Here is a 25,495-nt window from a genome sequence, read left to right on the forward strand (position 1 = left end):
AGCGCCAAATTACGATAGTCTGCTCGTTTATGGGCTGTTCCATAGGCAAGAACAAAAAAAAAAGAGTTTTTTTATTTTTATTAACTCGTTCGTTTTGACGGGTGACACTCTTTACCGGCAGGGTCGGTGTTTCCATATCGGTATTATCCGGGCTGGAAAATTTCGGCCCTTTTCATCACTGCCCCCTCCCCCTCTCCTATATACACCTACGGTGAAAACCTACTTCTGGTCGACCTGTGAAAGAAAAGGAGCTGGTGGTATAAGACCGTGTAGCTCTGACGCACATTCTCCAAAATGTAACCGATAAAAAAACCGAGATATACAAGTAGTATTAATTAAATCAACCACGCAAAACCGCGGGCGAAATATATTTTGCAATTTCGTTAACATAAAGAAAACCAAGTAATGACTAATGAATGCATATATTGTAACATAATATATTTACATGGTATTGCGTCGACGGCTTTACTCGTCACCTGCGCATGAGTTGATTCAGACATTAGTGTCCAAGCCTAACACACGAATACCTACCTAAGTTTGATTGATGAATAGCGAGGTAAGCTTTGATATATTATATCCAAGGGCGCATATAAAGACGCACAATGTTTAAAAATCGAAATGCAATTTTTGCCATTATAATTACCCTTTGTCATATTTTTTACCTGAAACCGTAACTTTTTTAGAAATAATTTAATGGTTATCTGTAGAACGCGTATATAGGCAAGTTATGTTTATTTTATAACAATTGTGAACTATTAATGAATTCAATTGAATATTTTTTGTTTGTAGGTAAGTATAACTGAATTCTACAGCACATTGATTTTTTACTGTAGTGGTGTGTTTTTTATCAATAAATAAATAAAAAAGTTATGGCAAACAATACCTATATTATAATGACAGACATTACATCAATGATTATGCGAGCATGGACCCTGTATGTAAGAAGATTTATCAACAAAGCTAGTTATTTTAAATCAAAATATCTTTGGTTAAAATTTACCTACAAGTACATTTTAATATTTTTTGATCGCGTAAAAGTATACAAATAATGTGTTAATTGTGTTTGAAGTTTATATGGATTTTTCTCATTTCGTGACTTAGGAGTACCTATAAAAATAGGTGTATAAGTAAAAAATGTTGTTTATAGCGAAGTACTTTAGTAAACTGTTACCTATCGTTTACGGCAGTACTTCGCTATGCACACAGACAAAAATGTCACAATTATAACGGGGGTTAATTAAAACATATGCCCTGATAACTAAAGTACACGCGGACGAAGTCTCGGGCAAAAGCTAGTACTTAATATAAAACTTTAGCTTTAAAACTTTTAGCTTTTATAAAAAAATATGTTAATCATGCATGAACAATTTTTAGGGTTTTGGAGCCAAAATGGCAAAACGGAACCCTTATAGTTTCGTCAAGTCCGTCTTTCTGTCTGTCTGTCTGTCTGTCTGTCTGTCCGTCCGTCCGTATGTCACAGGCATTTTACTCGAAAACTACAATTTAAGATGTATATCAATGAAATTTGGAGTACAGATGTCTGTCTTGTCAAAGCTGCTATTTAGTTTTGTAGTTAAATTACAAAAATAAATATTTATAGGGGGGGCACTCCATACACGTACCTACCTAACAGATATTGAAAAAAAAATAAAAAAATTTAACTCGCACAACGTGTGGTATATAGTTCGACAACTCTTTTGAAAAAATAGTAAGGTTTCTCAAAAACTGTTTTGATTAAGTGAAGATTTCCGGAAATAATCGCTCCCAAATTAGTATAAATTGTGTCCTCCCCCCTCTATCTTGTAAACCGTTTGTCCACAAAATATGCAAAAAAATTGGAAAGGTAACGCTTAATAAATACTTTAAACGAAAATTGGTTTCAACATGATCGGATGTACCGTTATTGAGTAATTGCCGAAAAACTGCGCTTCGCAACAAAAGGACTTAAGTGCCGTGAAGATATGCTCTTTTTCTGTTAAGTGTTTTAATTGTGTTATAACGCACATATAATATTACTTGATTTTTTTCTTTTTTTCGAAATGGCTACGGAACCCTATCTTAGGCGTGTCCGACACGCTCTTGGCCGGTTTTTTTGTTTTTCTTTATGTTCATAGCTTTCTAGCAAAAAATACTTATACTTATTGAAAAATACACAATCTAATCAAATATCTATGTATAAACGAGTAATTGTTGAATGTTTATTTTGGGGATCTTAGAAATGACTTAAACGATTTCGAAAACGCGTATTTTCGAGTTTTACCGCGACCCAAGCTCTGTTTTCCAGATATTTTAAAGAATACTTTAAAGTTACTTTGTTAGTCTTAAAAGAAATTAAAATCTAAATCGATTTTGTCAATATTTTGGAAGTATTGTATTGTATTGTATTTATTGTACATAAAACACATGAAAATAACAGAACACAGGATAATAAGATGTACAAAGGCGAACTTATCCCTTAAAGAGATCTCTTCCAGAGATCTCGCTTCTTCTTCTTCTGTTCTCTTTTTGGTATCCTGCCATGTCACCAAGTAACATAGTTTTAGTCTTAGTTTTTAGATGGTACATGGAGCCAAAATAAACCTTTCTTTCTTTCTTTCTCTCTCCTTTGAACGATTGACAGGATATCAGACACAAGAGTAGACACTACGAGTATAATGAAAAGATGAAAGAAACGAAATGTTAACTCAAACAATTCATTATAAATACACATACATGCATATATAGGTACACATTAATAGATAACAATAAGTCAATAAACTAATACATTTCAAGACAAATAAACTACTTGTTAAATACATAATATACACATATAAGTACACCACACTGACCACACCATACACAAAACAGAACAAACAACACTGCCTCTTTAAGATTTTACGAAGAACTGTCAAGCCAGCAGGGCTACTACGAAACCCGAAACTCGAAGTTCGTGTCGTACTATTAATACGCGAGCGAGAGAGACGGTACGATACGAACTTCGAGTTTCGTGTTTCGGAGTAGGCCTTCTGGCTTGACAGTTTTTCGTAAAATCTTAAAGAGACAGTGTTGTGTGTTCTGTTTTGTGTATGTATGTGTGGTGTACTTATATGTGTATATTATGTATTTTACATGTAGTTTATTTGTCTTGAAATAAATAAATAATAATAAATAAATATCACGGGACAATTCACACCAATTGACCTAGTCCCAAAGTAAGCTTAGCAAAGCTTGTGTTATGGTACTAAGCAACGGATAAATATAATTATATAGTAGATACATACTTAAATACATATTAAACACCCAAGACCGAGAACAACATTCGTATTTTCATACAAATATCTGCCCCGACACGGGAATCGAACCGGGACCTCAAGCTTCGTAGTCAGGTTCTCTAACCACTAGGCCATCTGGTCGTCTAAAATGTACCTTGAATTGTAGCCTAGCGATTCCGTAAGGTGGCAACCGACTCCCGCCTGATATCCCCTGGCAACCGATTCCACAGACTCACAGCGTGCACGTAGAAGTACTTAGAGTAGGATTTGGATTTGGAGACTGGAAAAGCGAAAAAAAGATTACTACTCGACCGCAACCGATTTCCAGACCCAGCAGTCAAGTAACTGAACCTTTCTGAAAGGTAGGTAGGGGACTGAGGTTTAAAAAGGACATTGGAGAGCAACGATTCTCAAATTTTTCGAAAATTACATGGTTGTGATTCATGTCTCAGCGATTGAAATTTGTTTACCTAAATGTTTATTTTTAAACACACACGGTACAATAAATTTTTACTGTCATTTTATATGCTCACGTCTAACATTAACCAATAAAGATACCATCATTGCTTCATACATAAATGAAAATTGAATTACTTAGCAAAACATAATCAATTTTTTTTTTTTACATTTCAGTCATTTGAAAATAATTGCAATACACTTAATTAAAATAAGGAGAGGTTTGGAGCTTCTGAGGTTTTCACTTTATTTGTATACTAGCTGTGCCCGCGGCTTTGCCCGCGTGGAATTAGGTCTGTATCAGAAAGCGGCTAAATCACCCCTAAATTCTCTCTCTACTTTCCCTGGAGATGGAATTTGAAGTAAAGTTGACAGATGGATAAGTAGGGTTCTATTAGTGGGTAGCAATATAAATTAATTGGTACCGTTGTCATTTTATTGATGGTTTTATCATTTTATAGGGTTCCGGAGCCAAAATGGCAAAAACGGAACCCTTATAGTTTCGCCATGTCTGTCTGTCTGTCAGTCTGTCCGTCTGTCCGTCCGCGGCTTTGCTCAGGGACTATCAATGCTAGAAAGCTGTAATTTTGCACGAATATATAAACTATGCCGACAAAATAGTACATTTTTTTTTTATTTTTTTTAGGGAACCTCCCATAGACGTAAAGTGAGGGTGATTTTTTTTTCTCATCCAACCCTATAGTGTGGGGTATCGTTGGATAGGTCTTTTAAAACCATTAAGGATTTGCTAAGTCGATTTTACGATTCAGTGATTTTTTTGCGAAATATTCAACTTTAAAATGCAAACTTTCATTAAAATCGGGCGTCCCCCTCTTCCCCCCCTCTATAATCTAAACCGGTGGGTGGAAAGATTTGATAAAATTCAGGATGGTAGTAAGTATTTCAAACTTTCAAGGAAAACTATAACGGCTAAGTTTTCTTGAGAACTATTAAAAGTTTATGAGTAAATAGCAGCCTAAGGTATAAAATATACCTAAACTTGTAAGGTTCCGTATAAAATACGAAATCCTTAGAAAAAAATTACTCAATTTTTTCGTAAAGGCTACATACCCTATTTTGGGCGTGTCCGACACATGGCCGGTTTTTATTATTTGGTGTAGTACCTTATCTTATCTTATCGTTAGGGGTCCTTGCGGATACACTTCGACCGTAGGGATTTTTGTGTAATTACCCTCCTTCGCACTTACTCTATTGCCTTTATCACCTACCCTGATCGTGTAGTACCTACACTGATCGTCAAACTAGATAGTTAGTCGAATTTAAAATCCAATGACATTTTCTCAAGATGTATGAATGGGGAGGATACGGTGCGCACTAGGAGTGACCTTATCCGCTCGTACGCGAAGGCACCGGAAGGTCGTAAAATTTGAAAAGCCATTTTTTGTTCTGTTTCAAATTTCACGCTCAGCTACCATATTAAATTACTTTAAATAAAACTTACAAAATCACGACAGTGACCAATGCAGTCTATTAATTTGAAACAGAGCGTTATGTAATAGGTACAGCAATTCGACAAGGTTTCTTAGACATCACGGAAAACACAGTAAAATATTAATTATGCAAAGTGATTCTAGAACTTTTCAACAATGGCTAGCTTAAACACTAAACGTTTCTATTTATTTCTTTATTGTTTAAACAAATAACCTTTCTCCTTCGTCTTGTTACTCAGTGTTGATGGCCTTAGTTTCGACGAACGGAAATAATCGATCAAGCAAGTCAAGTCAAAGGCTATGGTTTGGTTGCTTTACATTTGGCAACTTTTTTAGAATCTCTAGGGAGGGGGGCAGCTGCCCCTCTGCTCCCCCTGGCCCCCTTGGACAGATAAACAGACAGACGGACAGACATTGCGAAACTATAATGGTTCCTAGTTGACTATGGAACCCTACAAAAGGCGAGTGGAGCGAGGCAAGAATAATATCCCCCTATCATGGCTAGCTAGCCTCAAGACTATCTCATGCCAACCGCGGTCTTAATATAAATAAAATATACTCAGCAGGTAAATTTTGGCACTCTACATACAGAATTAACTATTACTGCATACATTTATTGAGGGCCATAGGTTTTTTGTGCCGCTCAGTAGGTCATCCCATCATCCCAGCCTATATACGTCCACTGCTGGGCACAGGCCTCCTCTCAGAACAAGAGGGGCTTGGGCCATAGTTCCCACGCGGGCCCAGTGCGGATTGGGAACTTCACACGCACCATTGAATTTCTTCGCAGGTTTGTGCAGGTTTCCTCACGATGTTTTCCTTCACCGCAAAGCTCGTGGTAAATTTCAAATGTAATTCCGCACATGAATTTCGAAAACTCAGAGGTGCGAGCCGGGGTTTGAACCCACGACCTCTGTTTGAGAGGCGATAGGTCAAACCACTAGGCCACCACGGCCCTCAGTAGGTACTTATACATTATTAGAGAAAAAAAAATACTTTTTCATACCTCGGTAAATTGTATGGCAAACGTATATAGAAGATAAACAACAATAAACAAATGTCAAAATTTACCTAAGGTAAATAGAAGGTAAATTTTATTTTCAACTGACGTTTACCTGCCAGTGAAGTTACGATGTTAAAAATATTAAGTCCCAACGCTATTAAAACTAACTATTTAATTTTGAATTATGAGTGAATAATTCTGCAATCGGAGTACCTATATTTACTTTGGATAGGTATTTAACTAAATGTAAACAAACTTCACCTGCCAGATTTGGTATATTCAAGGTTTATACATTTTACTTACCTATCATTGTAATACAAACTAGACTAGCGTATTTCAGAACAGAAATGTAAATGTTTACATAGTTTAATAGTAGGGGAGCCCACGATGCTAATCGGGATTTACTCGAGCGTCATAGAGACCTATTGGGTTGCGAAGCTTAGATCATAAGAAGAAAAAAATGTCATATAATATATACCTTTTCATCGGTGGGGGGAATTGTTATAGATTTTCAAAAATGTAAAAAAAAACTGTTGCATGGACATACTCGAGCGCGTCAGATATTGATATCATCCATGTCCTACGTATTTTTAAAAATGTACGGGGAACTTCAATATTTAAGACACCAATTGTTGTTTTGATTACATTTAGTTACCACACATACTCGTAACCAAGTAGTACCGTAAACTGCTTCAACTTTGCCCTCTGGCCACAACATTGCCTGATTCAATTTAGAGGTGATAACTTAGCACTCTTATAGGTTTTAAACTTATATCTACACGGGAATTATTATTACGGGGCAAAAAGTTTAAAAACCTAGAAGGGTGCTAGTTATCGACTCTAAATCGAATCAGGCAATGTTGGGGCCAGAGGGCAAAGTTGAAGCAGTTTACGGTATACCTGCCGTGGTCAACTTTTTCATATACACCCGTTTCCAAATTGTACTACTAGTAAGTTAGTACGTCCAAAATTAATTAAACTTAGCCACCCCGGGCACAAAGTTTGCATTTACCTGCAGGCAAACAGCCCACTTTGAATGTTTGCTTATTTGTCACTCCGTACCCAACTCCTAGACTCAAATCAATATAGTTGATGCGTGAAATTGGGCATTGAAAGCGGGACAGACAAGGTAATATACCCACAGATGTAATAATACGAGGAATTAAGTATTATTGTTTTCATCACACTTGCTCGTAAACAGTGTCGTAACATGCAGGCTACTTTGGTTGCAACCCCCCAAATAAAACCCTCGACCTTAATGTGCTTGTCATGAAACCCGTGGTCGGTAAATAAGTCATTGCCCGTACTAATTTTCATGTCATGAAGCCCAAGGTCGGTCAATGAGTTTCTTCCTGCATGGTGTGCTGCTGCTCTGTGCACGCGCTGCACACGCACGCCATGCACATGCTGCGGAGGGGGAGAGGGGCGGGGAGCTGGAGCTGTCTGTGTATATATATATATATATATCATCATCATCCCAGCCTATATACGTCACACTGCTGGGCACAGGCCTCCTCTCAGAACAAGAGGGCTTGGGCCATAGTTCCCACGCGGGCCCAGTGCGGATTGGGAACTTCACACGCACCATTGAATTGCTTCGCAGGTTTGTGCAGGTTTCCTCACGATGGTTTCCTTCACCGCATAGCTCGTGGTAAATTTCAAATGTAATTCCGCACATGAATTTTGAAAAACTCAGAGGTGCGAGCCGGGGTTTGAACCCACGACCCTCTGCTTGAGAGGCGATAGGTCAAACCACTAGGCCACCACGGCGATATATATATATACCTATGTCTATTTCTTTTGTCCTCTCTGTTGCTTAAACAGCTGAAGGACTAGAAAGGAAAATTGAAGTTCGCATCGTACTGTCCCTCTCACTCACGTAGGCATTAAATAATATTAGCGAGCGGGACGGTACGATACGAACTTTGATTCCCCCCGCCCCGCCCTCTTTAGCCCCTCTGGGCGGATTTTAGCATGTGAGATATAGTTAGATTTGTCATAACCGTCAGAGTTATATCGCTCGTATAATATTTCAACATGGCGTCCGCAAAAAAAAATGGCGGAGCTAATAATGGAACTAGCAAATGTTCGACAATGCCGATTGTTTTCAAACGCAAGCTTGGAATTTAGCCGGGTGACATGTCTGTAGACAGTGTCACTAGCTCTACGAAACCGTATGTCCCTACAGTTTTGAATCTTCATAGCATTGAGTTTGAAGGCCAATCAAACTTACCCGTCTTTTGTCGTAATCTGGAATTAGTCTGGAATTGAGACCACCAGCAGGGCTAAGACGTATTTACCGTTATTTACCCAGAGATTCCAAAAAATTGCCAAATGTAAAGCAACCAAGCCATGGTGGCCTAGTGGTTTGACCTATCGCCTCTCAAGCAGAGGGTCGTGGGTTCAAACCCCGGCTCGCACCTCTGAGTTTTTCGATATTCATGTGCGGAATTACATTTGAAATTTACCACGAGCTTTGCGGTGAAGGAAAACATCGTGAGGAACAAACCTGTGAAGCAATTCAATGGTGCGTGTGAAGTTCCCAATCCGCACTGGGCCCGCGTGGGAACTATGGCCCAAGCTCTCTCGTTCTGAGAGGAGGCCTGTGCCCAGCAGTCTGACGTATATAGGCTGAGATGGATGAGATGGAAAGCAACCAAACCAAAATTATTACAATCGCCGTAGATGTAAGGCTCACACTACAAGAGAAAAGCTTCATGAGCTCTCGACTTTACCTACAATTTGCACATAGCCCCCCCCCCCACCTGCCTGCATCCAACGTGAACCTGCGGCTTTGCCCAACACCATTCGAGAACTTTTAGTACCTTACTTATGTAATAAATTCAGCTTCCTCGGACATAGAATTAGCTTAGCTATTCAAAGAGGAAACGCCGCCAGCATTATCTATTTTATTTTATTATTCTTAATTGTCAATAAATACATATTAAACATGTAATATATAATGGTTTCTTGATTTTATTCTTCTTTGTAAACTTTTTTGTACTCGTGTGTCTTGTGAGAGTGAATAAATATCTTCTTTCTTCTTTTTTTCAGAACATTCAGTGAGTCAGGTCTTGCCCTTGGATTGGAAGGTTTTGTGCACGTATATTTTATTTATTAGATGCTTCATCTGTTTTTGTATGTAAAGGAACAGTGATAGCAAATGATTTATGACAATCGTACTGCTTGCTGAATCATGACTATCGCTCAATCTTTGGATAATGAATGCACCGTGCAACTGACTAAATGTCAAAGTAAGTTAATTTTTTTAATCTCTTTTCTACTTTTTTTTTATTCGACTGGATGGCAAACGAGTAAGTGGGTCTTCTGATGGTAAGAGATCACCACCGCCCATAGACACCGGCAACACCAGGGGGATTGCAGATGCATTGCCAACCTAGAGGCCTAAGATGGGATACCTCAAGTGCCAGTAATTTCACCGGCTGTCTTACTCTCCACGCCGAAACACAACAGTGCAAGCACTGTTGCTTCCCGGCAGGATTAGCGAGCAAGAAAAAAAATATAAATAAAAAATAAATATGTAACTTACTTGTGGTAGGTATTAGACACATCCTTTAATGTACGAAAATTAATTAACACCATAATTCACTAACATTACGATATATGTACAGTCAGCAGCAGAAGTGGATTAGCGGTTACGGTGCTCAAAATGAACTTAACACTCTTTGATTACCTTAGCACAGTGTTTTTCAATCTATGGGTCGCGATCCCCGGGGGGTCGCGGATGCCCCTTACGTGGGTCGCCGTATCTTTAAAACACTCACCGTTATTGTGTATGATTGTTCAATGTTTGTATTTTCAGCGTAATATAATACAATTAGCTGTTAGTGGAGATAAACAGAGGGTCGCCGAATATTTTTCAAACCAGAGGGGGTCGCGACATTAAAAAGTTTGAAAAACACTGCCTTAGCAGTAGAGTCGTGTGTAAAATAGAACATGTACAAAGATGAACTTATCCCTTATACTGTACTGTACTCGTTTAATAGTATGATAATCGTAATAAAGGCACTGAATTAATTTTATACATGAGAGCAATATCTAACGAGTCCTAGCTTGAAAAGTGTTCCCAGAGCATAGACAATTTTCTCTCCCTAGAGTTGTCATGCAATATGTGACTTGGATTCGTGGCGTTTTCGCTACAAGTGGATAAGAAGAACATTTAAATAAGGACCGACAATAAGTTAGTTTTACCACCCCTTTAAGAGCTACGGTGCCACAGACAGACACACAGACACACATAGCGGTCAAACTTATAACACCCCTCTTTTTGCGTCGGGGGCTAAAACTAGTTTAACTAGTGAAACTAGCAAACAATGCTTTATTTATGTTATGTACTACTTTCAGAATACTCTAAAAAATATGACCGAGACGACCTAAAGAGACAGGTTTTCATAGCTGTATGTTGTAAGTATTTCAATCAAACCCTTAATGTTTTGGTATAAGTATGTAAACTTCAGTTAGAGCAACAGTGTGCCTTACGGTAAAAGAAACGGTGACAAACTATCAATTTGGGGGCCTTTTTTGCTGAGTAAAATTTTGTTTCGCATATTCCGACCTTTGGAGGTCCAAGTGGGGAATTCAATGGATTTCTCTTCTCTTGCCATTTTTTTACTAGCGAAATGGAAGATATGAGCATATTCGATTAAAACATTCGGACATTTGCGCATTCTGTCGCTACGGGGTCCCAATGCAGACGCGGAAACTCTATTACGACATTCTCCGGAAAGTCTGGCCAGTTCCACTGTAGCAACAAACGCAACCGGAAGAACGTTTCCCATTTTTTTTTTAGGATTTTGTAAAGCCAGCACGGGGTAGACCTGTATAGTCGTCTACCTCATCTATATGTCGGCGGCCGATCGTAAAATCCGCCAGATCACGAAATTCCTAGGCATATCGCGAAATGGCGCCATTTCATGAATTGGTTAAGGGACGTCCGCCATATCGTTCAAAACTCACCGTTTAACGATTTGCCTTGTGACGTTAAGGCAAATCATGAAATTCCTAGGCATATCATGAAACACCGCCATTTCATGATTTGGCCAGTTTAGGCAGATCATGAAATTCCTAGGCATAATATGAAACGCCGCCATATTGGTTCTGGCACTTCGCCGGCCGCTGCCACGGCACGCTCGCTACACTCGCTCGGCTCATCCGTTGTGGTCACAATTCACACTAACCACTCCTCGCTTCGCTCGTCGTACCAAAATTTTTCGTTTTTTCGGCAAATCACGATGTGCCCGGTATAGAACTAGGAGTATCGACGAATGCGTTGCTCTAATCGATCTGCCGTGTTGTTAGGCACATCGTTATTGCCTGGCCAATTTTTAGGCATATCATGAAATAGCGGCATTTCACGATATGTCTAGGCATTTCGTGATCTGGCGGATTTTACGATCGGACGCCGACATATATACTGTAGGAAGAGGGTACAATAGAGATATCTCTCTCCATGCAGATGATATTTCTGTGTAACGAAGTTCAAAGTTCTTCCTTCGGAAGGTATAATACGCGTCCGAGTTGAGTTGGCGCGATGCAGGATGTTGGAGTTTCTATATTTGATCACGAACTAAGAGTCGCCATAATACTCTCTACTTCTATAACTCCTGCTGGCTCGTCTTGCAGCTGTGTTACTTTGACCGTATCGGTATCTTTGTAGATGACTGCACCATTAAAAATCGTTGAACCTGTGCAAAGTTGGAGCGAGTAGCTGTTTCTAATCGCTGTGTTTTTAAAATGTTACAGTAAACATAGGTCACGTTGTAATCGGCTATACGGTGTGCTGGACTGCTCCCGTGATCCAAAAGCTTCAAAGCCCGGACCTTACTCCATTGGATAAGCCAATCACAGATGAGAATGCCTCATGGATCGCAGCCATTTTGAATGTTGGGGTTATAATAGGTAAATATCACAACTTAGTCAGATACAGTAACGTGAACGTTTTCTTCAGGTGACCAGAAAAATGAGAAAAGCGTAAGTTAGGGAATGTCTTCGGGTGCAACAGCATAGTGTGCATAGTGTACACAAGCTTTGCCATACATACTTGTCATCACTGAGATCAAGTGGGAAATTTAAGTAGCCTGATAAGACTCGAGTTGTTCCAGCCTCATGCCACTCAACTTCGTGGTGGTACATATCGATGAACTATTAAATCGATTAGTTGGACAGTACAAGAATTGCATTAAAGTTCTAGTCAGATCCAATCCAACTGATCATGCTTGGGAGAGAAAAGTTATCCATAGTAAAGAGCAGGATATAAGTACTGGGTATATTCATGAAACTGTCTAAAACTAATCCTTTCAAAAAAATTCAAAAAATTCAAAATTAAAAAAAAATAAATTGGTTTTTTACATTTTTGTTACTAGAATCGCATCGCATCGGAATATCGCAAATGCTTACAGAGTAGTGGTGGTTGGCTGTCTGCAATTTTCCTTTGTCAGTTTAATGTTAGTAAGCAAATTTAAAAAGTTAGAGCAGCGGACAATAATGGATTTTCATACATACTTCATGGACTAGGCCAAGAAGTTATGTAGGAAGATGGTAGGGAGCCATAAATGAGAAACTTCGTGTCTCCATTTCGTGACATTTCCGAGCATGTTTGAGAAAAAAATATTAATAACAATCGTTATTATCATCACCATATCAGCTAAGATATTCATTGGGATAGGTAGGTAGGATGTCCATTGTTGGATGTCCAGCCTCTCCCTCTCCAATCAGAACATAATGCAGCAGCGTCTTCTTAGCAACCTTAAATTCTACGCTCTCGTCAACCTGCTTGCCGAGAGTGGCGAATATTTCCCCTCCCTCATGATGTTTAATATCAATATTACATTTTAATTTTCAGGATCCCAAACGGGTGCATACCTTTCGAACGTAATAGGGAGGAAGCCTACACTGCTTCTGGCTGCATTACTTTTGTTCACAAGCAATGTTATACTGCTGTTGTCTAAGAACTTCACATCTCTCGTCGTAGGGAGGGTGGTCAGTGGTCTTGGCGTCGGTGGTACTGCTTGTGGCAACTTGGTTTATATCGGGGAGATAGCGTAAGTATTGATGCTAAAAGTGTTGATGTAAGTGATAATGATAATCCGCTATCCTAGAGCCTCCAGACCTTATCAGAATTCAATGTGTTGGATATTGTAGTTTAGTGTTTCTTCTAAAAATGACGAAGCGCCACTGACTGAATGTAGTATTAGAATTCAAGTTGAATTAGATACTGTTTTAGCAAAACATACGAATATTTTTTGAAATTCTAAAGATATTAAAAATAAACGAATTAAGTAACTTAACATAAATCAAGAAAAATTAAAGGTGTAGGGTGTAGGTATTCTATCTATAGTTAGACAAGATCGCTCATGTTAACAATATGCTCAAATATTGTAAGTAATCTAAGAATTGAATTGCGACCAAAATGTTGTGAGCACCGTAAATATTATGGGGGTTACCTACGTGTTTCGATCAACCTAGTGTTACGTAGATGTACGGATTACAGCACAGTGCATTTGAAGAGAGCGAGTGTTTGGATCGCACATAATGTTTTCGATGGTAATAACTGTTAAAATGTAGGTACCCCCTTTGTTTCAGATCGCCAGAAGTGAGAGGGATCATATTAACATGTACAGGATTGTTGCACACACTCGGTAACCTCCTGGTATTCTCCGTGGGACCATTCGTCTCGTACTCAGTAGTGGAATACATTGTAATAGTCATGACTGCGACGCATGTTCTGGGATTGTTATCAATACCAGAATCACCAGTTTATCATGTTATTAAAGGTGCGCTAAAAATTCAATAGGGTAAATAAGCGAGACACATTTGGCAGTTGAAAAAATAATACAAGGTGTTATATATTAAACTGAAAACTTCAGACACCCCAACTGTCTTTATTTAAATATTTTGCCTTCGTTTTATGCTTACAAATATACTCACAAACCGAGACTTATACTTATCTTAATAATGAATCCTGGTATAAATTGTCCAATCGTTACTTTTTGGTCAACATTAGGTACGGCAATAGGTAGACCAATATTCACACAAGCTCAGTTCATTCCACAGGTAACGATGACGCAGCAAGAGATACTCTTAAGTACTTGGGACGTAGCAAAGATATAGAAACTGAACTAAAAACTATGATAGAAAACGCCAAAGACCGAAGAAACGCGTATACGCGAATTGAAGATAGCAAACCGTTGAAACCAAGGTGGACATGGTTAGACATATTTGGAAGGAAAAGAAATAGAAAGGCTTTGTTTATTACTTCGACTTTGTTGGTAATACAAGAAGGTGCAGGAATAGTTTGCATAATTTTCTTTGCCACGTCGATCTTCCAGAAAGCGGCATCGTCTGTGAAACCCGATTTGGCGACTATAATATTAGGGATAGCTCAAGTTTTTGGAATCCTGTTGGCACCAATTTTAGTTGAAAAGTTTGGGCGAAGAACTCTGCTAATATTTTCTACATCCACTTGTGCATTGTGGACGGTGAGTTGAACGTTATTTTGCTTTTTCTTACTCTCTGTGTAGTACTTAAATCATTTTCTTTACCTGATTGTGGCCCTAGATTAACTTATCCTTTGGGCTTAGTATAGCATTAGGTATGAGGATTAATATTTTATCTTTTCAATATGTATAGGTACTTCCACAGTTTTACATTCATATCGAAATTATCAAAGTTAACTTTCTCATATTTTTGTATCTATTTCGGATTCATTCGATCGATTCTAACTCCCTTATTTATACACTTTACTTAGCAATCGCTTAGAATTTATCTGTCATTTTGACTCTTTATTATCGATTCTCAACCAACGATCACTACTACACTACCTCTCTACCATGAGTGTCGCTACTTGGAGACCACATCATCTTATTTTTTTTTTTTTACTTTTGGGAAAGATTCAAAACTTACTTTCATTTTCATTTTGTTCTTTTTGTTACTTTTACAGGCCTTATTGGGTACCCACTTCTACCTTGAGTCGATAAACCATCCGTCGGTTGAATCTATTAGATGGGCGCCACTGGCTATTTTGGTGTCATTCTTATTCTGCTACAACGCTGGTAATTATAAATATTTAAGACTCTTAAGTTAAAACGTATGGCTTAAAGCTGACTGTTTATCATTTACTGCAGCAGAGGCCTTAGATGTTGCAAGGCTGTAGTTCTTACCTATAGCGATTATGTTCCCGATGTTGACATGAACTATAAGAGTTTTCAAAGTTAATATTTACACAAAGTGATTTAATATTAATCTGGATTGTTTCAACAAATGATTGGGTTAATTTGGTAATACCTTTGCTAAGGTTTTTTAATCAAAATTTATATTTACTTCCTTATATTGACCTATGTACGAAAGATATCAATCATAATTAAAAAAAAACCTGAAACACATTTGCTGAGTATTCAAACTCGGATGTTGGATGACTTTCTGCTGAAATATTTCCAATAAATTTTAAGACACAATATATAGTGGCCCTTTATGTATGTATGTACAGTACCCAATGTTAAATATTTTGATAGAACTTATAGTAAATTCGAGTATTTGTAGCATCACGCCATCGCGCAGGACATGAGTTTCAATAATCGCGACCTATACTATAGTGCTTTTGAATTTAAATGTATTCTGTAGTTCAAGTTTAAATTCAACTGTCTTTTCAGGCTTAGGTATAATTCCCAACGTTTTAGTCGGTGAAATGTTCAGCCCGAACGTTCGTAGCACCGGTTCCTCAATCGCCATGTGTCTCGGATGGGTCGCTGGCTTTACCTCCGGCCTCAGCTTCGGCTATATCATCATCATCATCGGTAGCCACGCCATCTTCCTCAGCTTCGCCGTCATCAACATCTTAGGGTGCCTCTTCACCCTCAAATTCGTCCCTGAGACTAAGGGAAAGAGTTTGACGGAGATTGAAGCAATGTTAGCGAGATAGAAAAAATATTGGAATCACAATGGATATGATCCATAACGAAGACTGCTGCTTGTTTTAAAATGGGAATTGCATTGTAATAAGCGGCAATTACACTAAGTCGTTCGCCGGCTCGCCGCATGCTGCATGCGGCGACCACAAAGCCTCTGTTGTCTGTAGTGCACAGAATTGATATGGATCTTAAATCATTTTTCGAATATGGAACGTCGACGTATCTATACGGATTCGTTACTACTACATAGAACAGGTATCAGGTATCTTTTTAAGTGTTTTTAGCTATAGTTGTATCGTTTTAGTAGGCTTGAAAAGATCTTTTTATAAATAAAAATATCTTATTATTGTTTTGTTATATGATCGCATTTATTAAGATAACTTGAAAATTATAGATTTAAGAAAAAATGTGTCATAATAAACTGAATACCATGAATGTTAGTTTGATTTCCATCTCTAACGGTTATATTGATAAGTCTGAGTTTTGTTCTAACACCATTTCATTCTATTCAGAATCAAAATTTGTTTTACTTCTGAAAGCTGGATGCTACGGAGTATTTTTTAATCTAAAACATACCAGTAATTGACCTCAATCTCACCTGATGGTAAGTGCAGATGAAGCCAAATTCGTAGCTCACTGTTTCAGAGTCTTGAATAACAATTATATTCATCCAGAAAAACCAGCAACGGATTTGATTTCCATTTCTTAGCAGTACGCATCATAAAAAACACTTTTGTGAATGGTTAGAATTTAAACAACGAGCTTACCATAACTGTAGAACTAAATTATTTACTCTGTGGCCACGCGTGGTCTAGTCCTAAAGCTACTTAAAATTAATATCATTTCATCTACGACAAATGCGCTTGAGTTAAGAACTATAATCAGCTGTTGCCTTCGCCCTTTAACGCGTCTTGTATCTCTTTAAATGTCCGTCCCTTGGTCTCTGGCACTTGGTAAAGGATAAAAGCAGCAAGCACGAGGCAGACTGCAGACGAAAACCAGAAGGTAGCTGGTTCTCCCACGGCTTCTGTCACAGCTGTGAAGTACCTGTTGAAACAATGATGATTACTTTATACTATGCGGTCGTCATTTTTATTCTTTCCTTCTAATGTACATTTCTGTGCACCGAACATGTGCAAATCTCTCTCTCTCTCTCTCGCTCTTTTACTCTCTTTATAACTGTTTTTTTATTATTTAATATAATCAAAACAAATAACTATTGGAAAACCCATTGGGGGTTTATGTAATTGTAGGCGAGTTACAGCGGTTCAGTAAGTAGGCTTTTTGCCATGCTAAAGCTGTCTACTAAAGCTCCCTGCTGCTGCTGAAGCTGCCGCTGGTACTGATACTGGTAGCGAAGTAGCAAGATGAAAGATTGTAGATTATTTACAAGCATTACGAGTATAGTATACCTACTTTTAGGCATGTTTGGCCACAGAGTCATAAAAACCCATCCAAATGCGAAAAGAATTTTTGTTGCACAGTAAGTATAAATATTGCGTAGTAGTTAGCGTTATTGTAAAGCCAAATGTAATATGCAATTCTGTGTCATCAAGAAAGAAATACCTTATAAAATGTTGATTCTTATTCTTAGTTTTTTTTAAATAAACTTACAAAAAGTTGTAGCTTTAATCATTTCAATTGAAAAACTGTTTTTTACGGTTTCAAGAAGCCATAAATAGTTTTTGGCGTTTTACATTATATTAATTTCGACTTGAAATCTCCACGCGTTTCTGAGAAAAAAGGATCTTGACAAACAGACAAACGGAAAATCATCACCATCATCATGTCTGCCAAAAGATTCCACTGCTGCATATAGGCCTTCTGTAGGGCTCTCCATTCAGGCCGGTCTTGTACTTTTCGTATGGAAAATAAAGTGATTCTATTAGGATTGTTCTTTTCCTTTTGAGACAATCATCATCTTCATAATAATCATCACCCTATGTCACTGTCCACTGCCGGACGTATCTCACATGTATTAAATGATATTGTAACGGCGGCTGCCGCAATACGCGCTCTACGCGCCACCGCTCTGCTCGCGCGACTGCCCGACGAAACTACCGGCTTACAACTACCCGCATTTTTATCATCATTTTTATTGTCACTGTCAAATGTAGGCAGCCGCCGAGTCGCGTGCTCCTATCATATGAAGAAGGGCTACGAAATAACCCAAAACATGTCGAGCTCAACTCGATTTAAGACGTGAGTTATCCGTTACTAATATGAGTGAGTCTCACGGTAGTTTCATGTTCAGTACCCTTAGTGTAAGTTTTCGGTTACAAAATACGTCTCGATCGCGTTCGCGTTCTCAAAATCTCAATTTGTACGGAAACACGAACATCGTAAACGTTCCGCTAGAGGCGCTGTTCGTGTATGTATTTTGTAACCGAAAACTTACACTAAGGGTACAGTATCTCACATGGCTCAACCCTGACATTGACATTCAGCTTGCCTTCTCCAATTCCATCCCTGCCCACCCCTTACCAATCATCACCCCACCTGGCTACAGGTGGTCAAAGCTACCCCACTAAGTACGTTACGAGGTACATTTTGAGACATGCAAGCCTAAATAACCTAACCGACAAAAAGTTGGAAAACCCTCGGCTTTGTCACTTCAAAGTTTGATATCTCAGAAACGGCTAAACCGATTTTGATGAAACATGCCTAAGAACCATTTGCTAGAAAACCTGATTTCAACTAAAACCACATTCAAATCGAACCCGTTCAAAAGCTAGGTGCCACAGACATACATAGCGGTCAAACTTATAACGTCCCTCTTTTTGCGTCGGGGGTTAAAAATAATAGTATTACCGAACAGTGACGAATGACGGAAGAACTCCTATGAGGAGGGCAGTGGATACCCCTACTCCTCGGGAATGGTCGTCGAATAGTTCTGCCAACAACACCCACAACAGAGAACCTAAACCTGAAAAAAACAAAAATATACTTATTAAAACTCTACTACATAAGGTGCCTATTGTTATAAATGCGAAAGTGTTACTCTTTCACGCTAAAGTGCCGACGAATTTGGATGAAATTTGGTTTGCAATAAGTTTTTGGTAAAAATTTCATTTTTATACAAGCTTTTATTTGCTGACTACTTTTTGTTGACTGTACTTGTATTGTCACCCAAACTACATTTGCATACCAAATTTCAAGTCGATGCCATCAACCGTTGAAGAGTTCCGTTCTGTAGAGACGATCTTGATTGGACTACCAGGATGTCACTACCAGATTAATGTATTGTCACGCAATTTACAGGTATACCAAATTTAAATTCAATCCCAAATACTGAAAGTTGGTCGAACTTAACTTGCAAGATTTAATTACAGACAGACAGACATTTTTATTCCGATGTTCTTATGGAATCAGAATGTAGGCTTATTTTCTAGGAAATTTCACCCGTCAAGAAGACAGGAAGTTTGGCACGGATTTATTATTATTAACACTATGGTGTATTTTTGAATTGGGCTTAACATAAGCCAAAATAAGAGTAGAGAAACGTGCAAACTTCTACAAGCTCTTCGGTACGTGAAAGGGGGCTTGAGCAAGCTGCACAAACGTGAACTATAATTCCAGGTCGACTTAGGTTTGCTCGGTGTTTGCAAAATCGGAAAAACACTTTTTCCCAGGATGTGGTTGAGCATGTGAATCTATTTAGGTGTGCAGCTAAACTCGTTTTTACGCCTTATGAAAAATTTAATTTTCGAAGCATAGATCAGTGTTTTTTTTAACATAATAACTGTGTATAATAATGATAATTATGAACGAAGTGAGGTGACGAGTAATTACCTGCACTGTAACAGTATACCACTATTATCAGAGATATAAGCGGTAAAAAGTTCAGAAATCCAGTTATTTCGACTTCCGATTCTTGTAATTTAAAGAATGTTCCAAGGCCAATCTGCAAAAGTATAAACAGCAAGTCTTTTCAGGGGAATAGTGAGTTGGACTTGGCTAAATATTTGCTATTATTCTGAATGAGTTTTAAAGTATAGCTTGTCTTTTCTACAATTACAAATACTGTTGCTTACCATGCCTAGAGCCATCCCTCCCGCTGACACCACTAAGATAGGTTTCCTTCCAAATTTATCAGTGATCAGCATTGTAGAAAAAGCAGCTGTAACCTGTATAACTCCTATCACCACCGACCCCATTTCTGACTTCAAATTTGTATGAGTTAAATTCAATATCGTTTGCAAATATGTCAACACACAATTGAACCCAGAAAAATGTATTGAGACTACAACAAATGCTGCTATCATGATGCTGCTTAAAAAGGTTTTGTTGGTGAAAGTTGATATCAGGTTAAGCTTTACGTTGTTGTTTGCAGATAATAATTTTAATTCTTCGTCAGCTAGAAATTCTGAGCCTCGTAGGTAAATTAGCACTTTTCGAGATTCTTCATGTTTACCTGCAAATAAATAGGATTAAGATCGGTCAAGAGCAAGATTGTTGGTGATCGGTATAAGTGGATCCACAAACTTGTCAAAGTAGTCGAAAAGGCACATGACTGAACGAATAGGTGCAATAAAACATGTTCATTATTATTATACATTCAAAGTGATCTCGCAATTACTGTCTACGTGCAAGGTATCTGAGATTTAAAAAAAAAGAGTACCAAAGTAGAGTAGTAGTAGAGGTTTACCAAAACTGAAAACATGGCAAATGGTCTATGGGACATAAAGTTTAGTTACTTTTGATCTACGCTTAGCGTTCGGTGTCTACTGAATAGAGGTAGTTAAATACTTAAGTGGGGTAAAATGTGCTTAGAAAATCTCATTTGAAAAACCCGAACAAATGCCTATTACACTGATCTCTGATTTCTCCAAACGTGCTCCAAACTCGCACTGATCAAGTGTCCATCTTTCGTATCTTTCCCATTGCATTGTTCGTAATTTGGCGGTGTAACTTGACTTGACTTTTATAACTACGAGTATGAACCTATGACTCAGCTAAATTATGAACTATTTATACAGTTCTTAAAAAATACGTACTCGTAGATGACTTGAGATTTCTGTGGTGTGACTACATTACAATGCGGGGCAAATTATTAATGTAATGCTGTTCACACGGAATGGCATTAGTAATTTTATTGGTCCGTCAGAGTTTAACGTACTTACCTTTCGAATACAAAAATTGTGGGCTATCTGGGAGAAATACTGTAGGGATGCTGATAAAGACTATTAAGATGATATACATGAGATTTAAGTAAAAGTAGGACACGAAGGGGCCAACACTCAGCATGATAACAGAACCAATTGAAGCGAAGATCTGCAGCATCGTGCCGAGAGCTCCGCGGATCTCTTTCTGGAAAAGAAAATTTTGCAGTTAGTCTAACTTCCAGTTATTGTCGTAATGAATAAGGAGTAGGACGATCACAAATGATGAACCACCACCACAGATAACTTCAAAATATGTAGTCACATGTGATGCATTTACTTAAGTAACTTATTAAAATTTAGGCGTTATTTTGCGGAGGTCCAGTTACCAGTACCAAAACAGCGTGCATAATGATACGACTTTATTTCTAGGACCGTTAGAACGGGTCAGATATTTTTGATGCTCCGCTGTGGCAGATATTAATGCAGGTGGCTGTCTATATAACACGTTTTTTCTATGAGAACACTTATGCGTCTAGCACACATGGTAGCGGATTCCAAAGCAAAAGATCGTAGTTTTTGCAATGTAATGAACTAAAACATTAAGGTACTTTGCTCACCCGCGACCTTACGATGGCTACGTTTATGCAAGTTATGCGTGTATCATCTAACAACATCTAACATCTAGTAGCATGGTGCACGGTTGTGTTGCTCTGAAGTTGAGCTCTCGTTGAGTTCAAAACACGTCAGTCAAATGTGGTGGTGATGATAGATGGTTTTGTGTGACAAGTGTGTGTTCTTACAGTGTGGAAGTGGAGGAACTGCACGAACACGCATATCTTGCATAAACGTAGCTATCATATTATAAGGTCGCGGGTGAGCAAAGTAATTGTTTTAGTTTATTGATATGGACCTCCGCAAAGTAACGCCTGATTCAATAAAGCAGTTTCTGTAGTTCATTAAAGAGACAGACGGACAGATGGACAAAAAAGCAGGCAAGGCAGGTGGTAGGACCTTGTGCAAGGTCCGCCCGGATTGCTACCACCATCTTGCTCGTTAATCCTGCCGGGAAGCAGCAGTGCTTGCACTGTTGTGTTTCGGCGTGGAGAATAAGACAGCCGGTGAAATTACTGGCACGTACAGTCACCAGCACATCTGCCACAGTTGAGCGTGCAAAAATATCTGACACGTCCTTCCGGCCCTAGAAATAGAGTCTTATCAGATATTTATGCACGCTTGTTGTGTCAGATACTGGTGCTGGTGACTGTACGTGAGGTATCCTATCTTAGGCCTCTAGGTTGGCAACGCGTCTGCAATACCCCTGGTGTTGCAGATGTTTATGGGCGGTGGTGATCTCTTACCATCAGGAGACCCACTTGCTCGTTTGCCATCAAGTCGTATAAAAAAAAAGGAACTAAAATCACTTACACTCGCTATTTCAGAAGAGTAGACCGGCACTGCAGCCACCAAGAGACCTTCTGACAGACCATTTATGCATCGGCCAAGCAGCAGCATCCACACTTCTCTGGCAAAGATGAACAGGAGCGCTGACACCAATCTTGTCACGCCTGAGAAGATCACGCAGTACTTACTGCCGATAGAGTCGACGAGGTAGCTCGATAGGATGAAACCTGGAAGGGTATTATCATCATCGCCATATCTATTGGAATTTGTATGCATGCAACACTCATTTATGTTTGACAACTGTTATCTGTGACAACGCTGCTCTTCTCTTCCCTTCTTCCTTCCGCTGCAATGGCTGCAACCACCTATCTGATCTCGGTCTGTTGTTATGATAGAACATCCAGATATTCTTATAATCATTAAGGCAGATTGTCACCATTATTTTGTGACAAATAAACAGTGGTCATTACAATATATCCTACTAATATTATAAATGTGAAAGTATGTGAATAAGTGAGTTTGTTACTTCCTCACGCTGAAACGGCTGGATGGATTTGGATGAAATTTGGGAAATAGTTAGTTTATAACCTGGAATAACACATAGGCTACTTTTTATCTCGATATTCTCACGGGATAGGGATAAAATCTCGAAATAACAACCGTTGGGCTTTGAGTCATGTTTGGTAATGTAGGTTGCTGGACGTCTGGAATAACACATAGGCTACTTTTATCCCGATATCCCTACGGGATAGGGATAAAACTTCGAAATAACAATCGCTCGGCTTAGTCATGGAATCTGGTATGTAGTTAGCTGGACCTGTGGAATAACACATAGGCTATTTATTATCCCGATATTCCCACGGGATAGGGATATCATTTTGAAATTTTAACCGCTGGGTTTAGAGTTTTGAAATTTTTGTCAGTTATTCTAACCATAATATAAATTTTGCGAATTCCCAGAGGAAATTTGTGAAATCCCGGAAATTCAATTGTAACCACCAGATCGAATAGTTTACGCGTGCGATGCCGCGGGTAACCTCTAGTAAGATAATATTCGCGTGGTCATCCAACCCTCCCAACAATCAGTCGCAGGACGTTAAGGTGCGTCTACGCTAGGCGAACCGAGCACGAGCCGAACACAAGTCGTCTAATGTGGACCGACTTACAAGCCTCGAACGAGCGCGCTGCGAGCGTTTCGTTCGTGCACGGCTGCGTTCCGCCAGTTGTCGGTTTTTTGACGAACACAAAGGGATTTGCTTCGCGCTCGCAGTGCGCTCGTGGACGTGTCCACACTTGACGCCGCGAACGACGAAGCTGGGAACGGCTCCGCTCGTGCTTCGCTCGTGCTCGGTTCGTCTAGCGTAGACCCAGTTTTAGACACAGGCCTCCCTCATAGACCCCAGCTGCTTCGGTTGAAAGCAGCCTGCATCCACCGTAAATCCGCGGCTTTAATCAGGTCATCCGTCCATCTCGTTGGACGTCCTACGCTGCGCTTGCGGATCTGCGGTCTCCACTCGAGAACTTTTCAGCCCCAACGGCCATCTGTTCTCCGTGAATTATAATAACACTATTCCTCGACTAGTTGTGACATTTGGTAGAACTCTGTCGCAGGGAGCCGTTGCTGCCTATATCAAAAATAATTTTGACACGTGCGGCAAATGCTAAATACAACAGGGTTCTACCAAGTGTCATGTACAAACCTGTCAAGGTATAAATAAACTTACCTAATCCTCCACTCAAGAATAAGACAGACACTATCCAGGATGCTTCATCTTGTGTTAACGGTCGATCCAGAACAATCTGCGTGCTGTTAGTCAGTTTCACCATGACGGGAGACGGCCATGTATTACCAAGACCAAAGCCTAGGCAATTTAGGTTTACTGAAAATTTGGTGAGGGTGATGAATATTCTAAACTTTTAGGGGCTGTTTCACCATCCATTGATTAGTGTTAAGTGACGGTTAAATGTGATGCCGTCTCCGTCTATTCGAACAAAACAAATAGAGACGGCATCACATTTAACCGTCAGTTAACACTAATCAATGGATGGTGAAACAGCCCCTTAATATTAATTACAGATATTAATTGTTTGGTATTATATTTATTTATCTTATTCAATACGACGGCTTCTGATTCTTATGGATACTCTTCGACCCACAGAGAACTTTTGTGAGGATTAAAAGTAAAAAAGTTATTATACTCTCCCCCTGTTTCACCATCCATTGATTAAATTTATCCGTCAAATAAAATTAATCAATGGGTGGTGAAACAGCCCCTAACTGTTCCAATTAATGAACCACTAGCTTCTACCTCACTACTCCGCTACCATACGTGCAAGACAGCTACGTCTGTGAGACACATAATATTTTTCGTGCAGACAACCCAAAAACTATCACAAACACAAAATACTAATGCGTTAGTGTAAATGCATTTCGAGCTCATCTTCAGGTAATTATCAAAGCTAAGATGAGCATAACACCAAAACGATCCCATGGCGTATGTAGCAACAGCTAGATATGAACGTGTCGTCCGCAAAATAATCAATGCCTGAATCAATTATTTATGGAATACTAGATTTTACCCGTGGCTTTGTACCTACGCGTAAATCATTAAATTTAGCTGTTGAATTGAAATTAGGGGTATTTATTAATTCGCAAGGGATTTTCCAAAAATTACGTTTTGGATTTCATCAACGCAGTGCCGTAGCGTGCCTTGGCGAAAATTTGTTTGGGGGCCCTTAAAGGTAAAGATTTATCACAAAAGAAAAAAATGTTTGCATAAAATTAAAAGAAATATTTATTCATCATAATTATCTATCTGTCACTTTTTCTAAATTTTTTACAATTTTCACGCACATCGTATAATTGATACGCCAGATACGGCCCTGCATCAACGTTGCATAT

The 25,495-nt window shown here is 38.9% G+C and overlaps 2 protein-coding genes across 3 annotated transcripts; one reads left to right on the top strand and one right to left on the bottom strand.

Moving 5' to 3' along the window:
* Positions 1–466: 466 nt before the first annotated feature.
* On the top strand, positions 467–16,504 carry LOC141442369 (facilitated trehalose transporter Tret1-like). 2 transcript variants are annotated; one of them, XM_074107332.1, is made up of 9 exons: positions 467–556; positions 9,216–9,415; positions 10,527–10,586; positions 11,925–12,080; positions 13,024–13,222; positions 13,764–13,954; positions 14,235–14,659; positions 15,121–15,232; positions 15,830–16,504. In XM_074107332.1, the coding sequence occupies exons 2-9, from the start codon at positions 9,358–9,360 to the stop codon at positions 16,096–16,098; spliced, it is 1,470 nt and encodes a 489-aa protein (XP_073963433.1). In that variant the 5' UTR covers positions 467–556; positions 9,216–9,357; the 3' UTR covers positions 16,099–16,504. The 2 variants fall into 2 exon arrangements, with proteins under 2 accessions (XP_073963433.1, XP_073963434.1); XM_074107333.1 differs by lacking the exon at positions 467–556 and adding an exon at positions 3,524–3,613.
* Positions 16,505–16,968: 464 nt separating this feature from the next.
* LOC141442540 (facilitated trehalose transporter Tret1-like) lies at positions 16,969–24,420 on the bottom strand. Its single transcript, XM_074107558.1, has 7 exons — positions 24,318–24,420; positions 22,618–22,820; positions 21,211–21,397; positions 20,122–20,501; positions 19,880–19,991; positions 18,899–19,013; positions 16,969–17,134 (listed from the first exon to the last, which is right to left on the bottom strand). The coding sequence occupies exons 1-7, from the start codon at positions 24,418–24,420 to the stop codon at positions 16,969–16,971; spliced, it is 1,266 nt and encodes a 421-aa protein (XP_073963659.1).
* Positions 24,421–25,495: the final 1,075 nt, after the last annotated feature.

The sequence above is a fragment of the Choristoneura fumiferana genome, chromosome 25 (genome assembly GCF_025370935.1).
Source record: "Choristoneura fumiferana chromosome 25, NRCan_CFum_1, whole genome shotgun sequence".
Lineage (NCBI taxonomy): Eukaryota > Metazoa > Arthropoda > Insecta > Lepidoptera > Tortricidae > Choristoneura > Choristoneura fumiferana.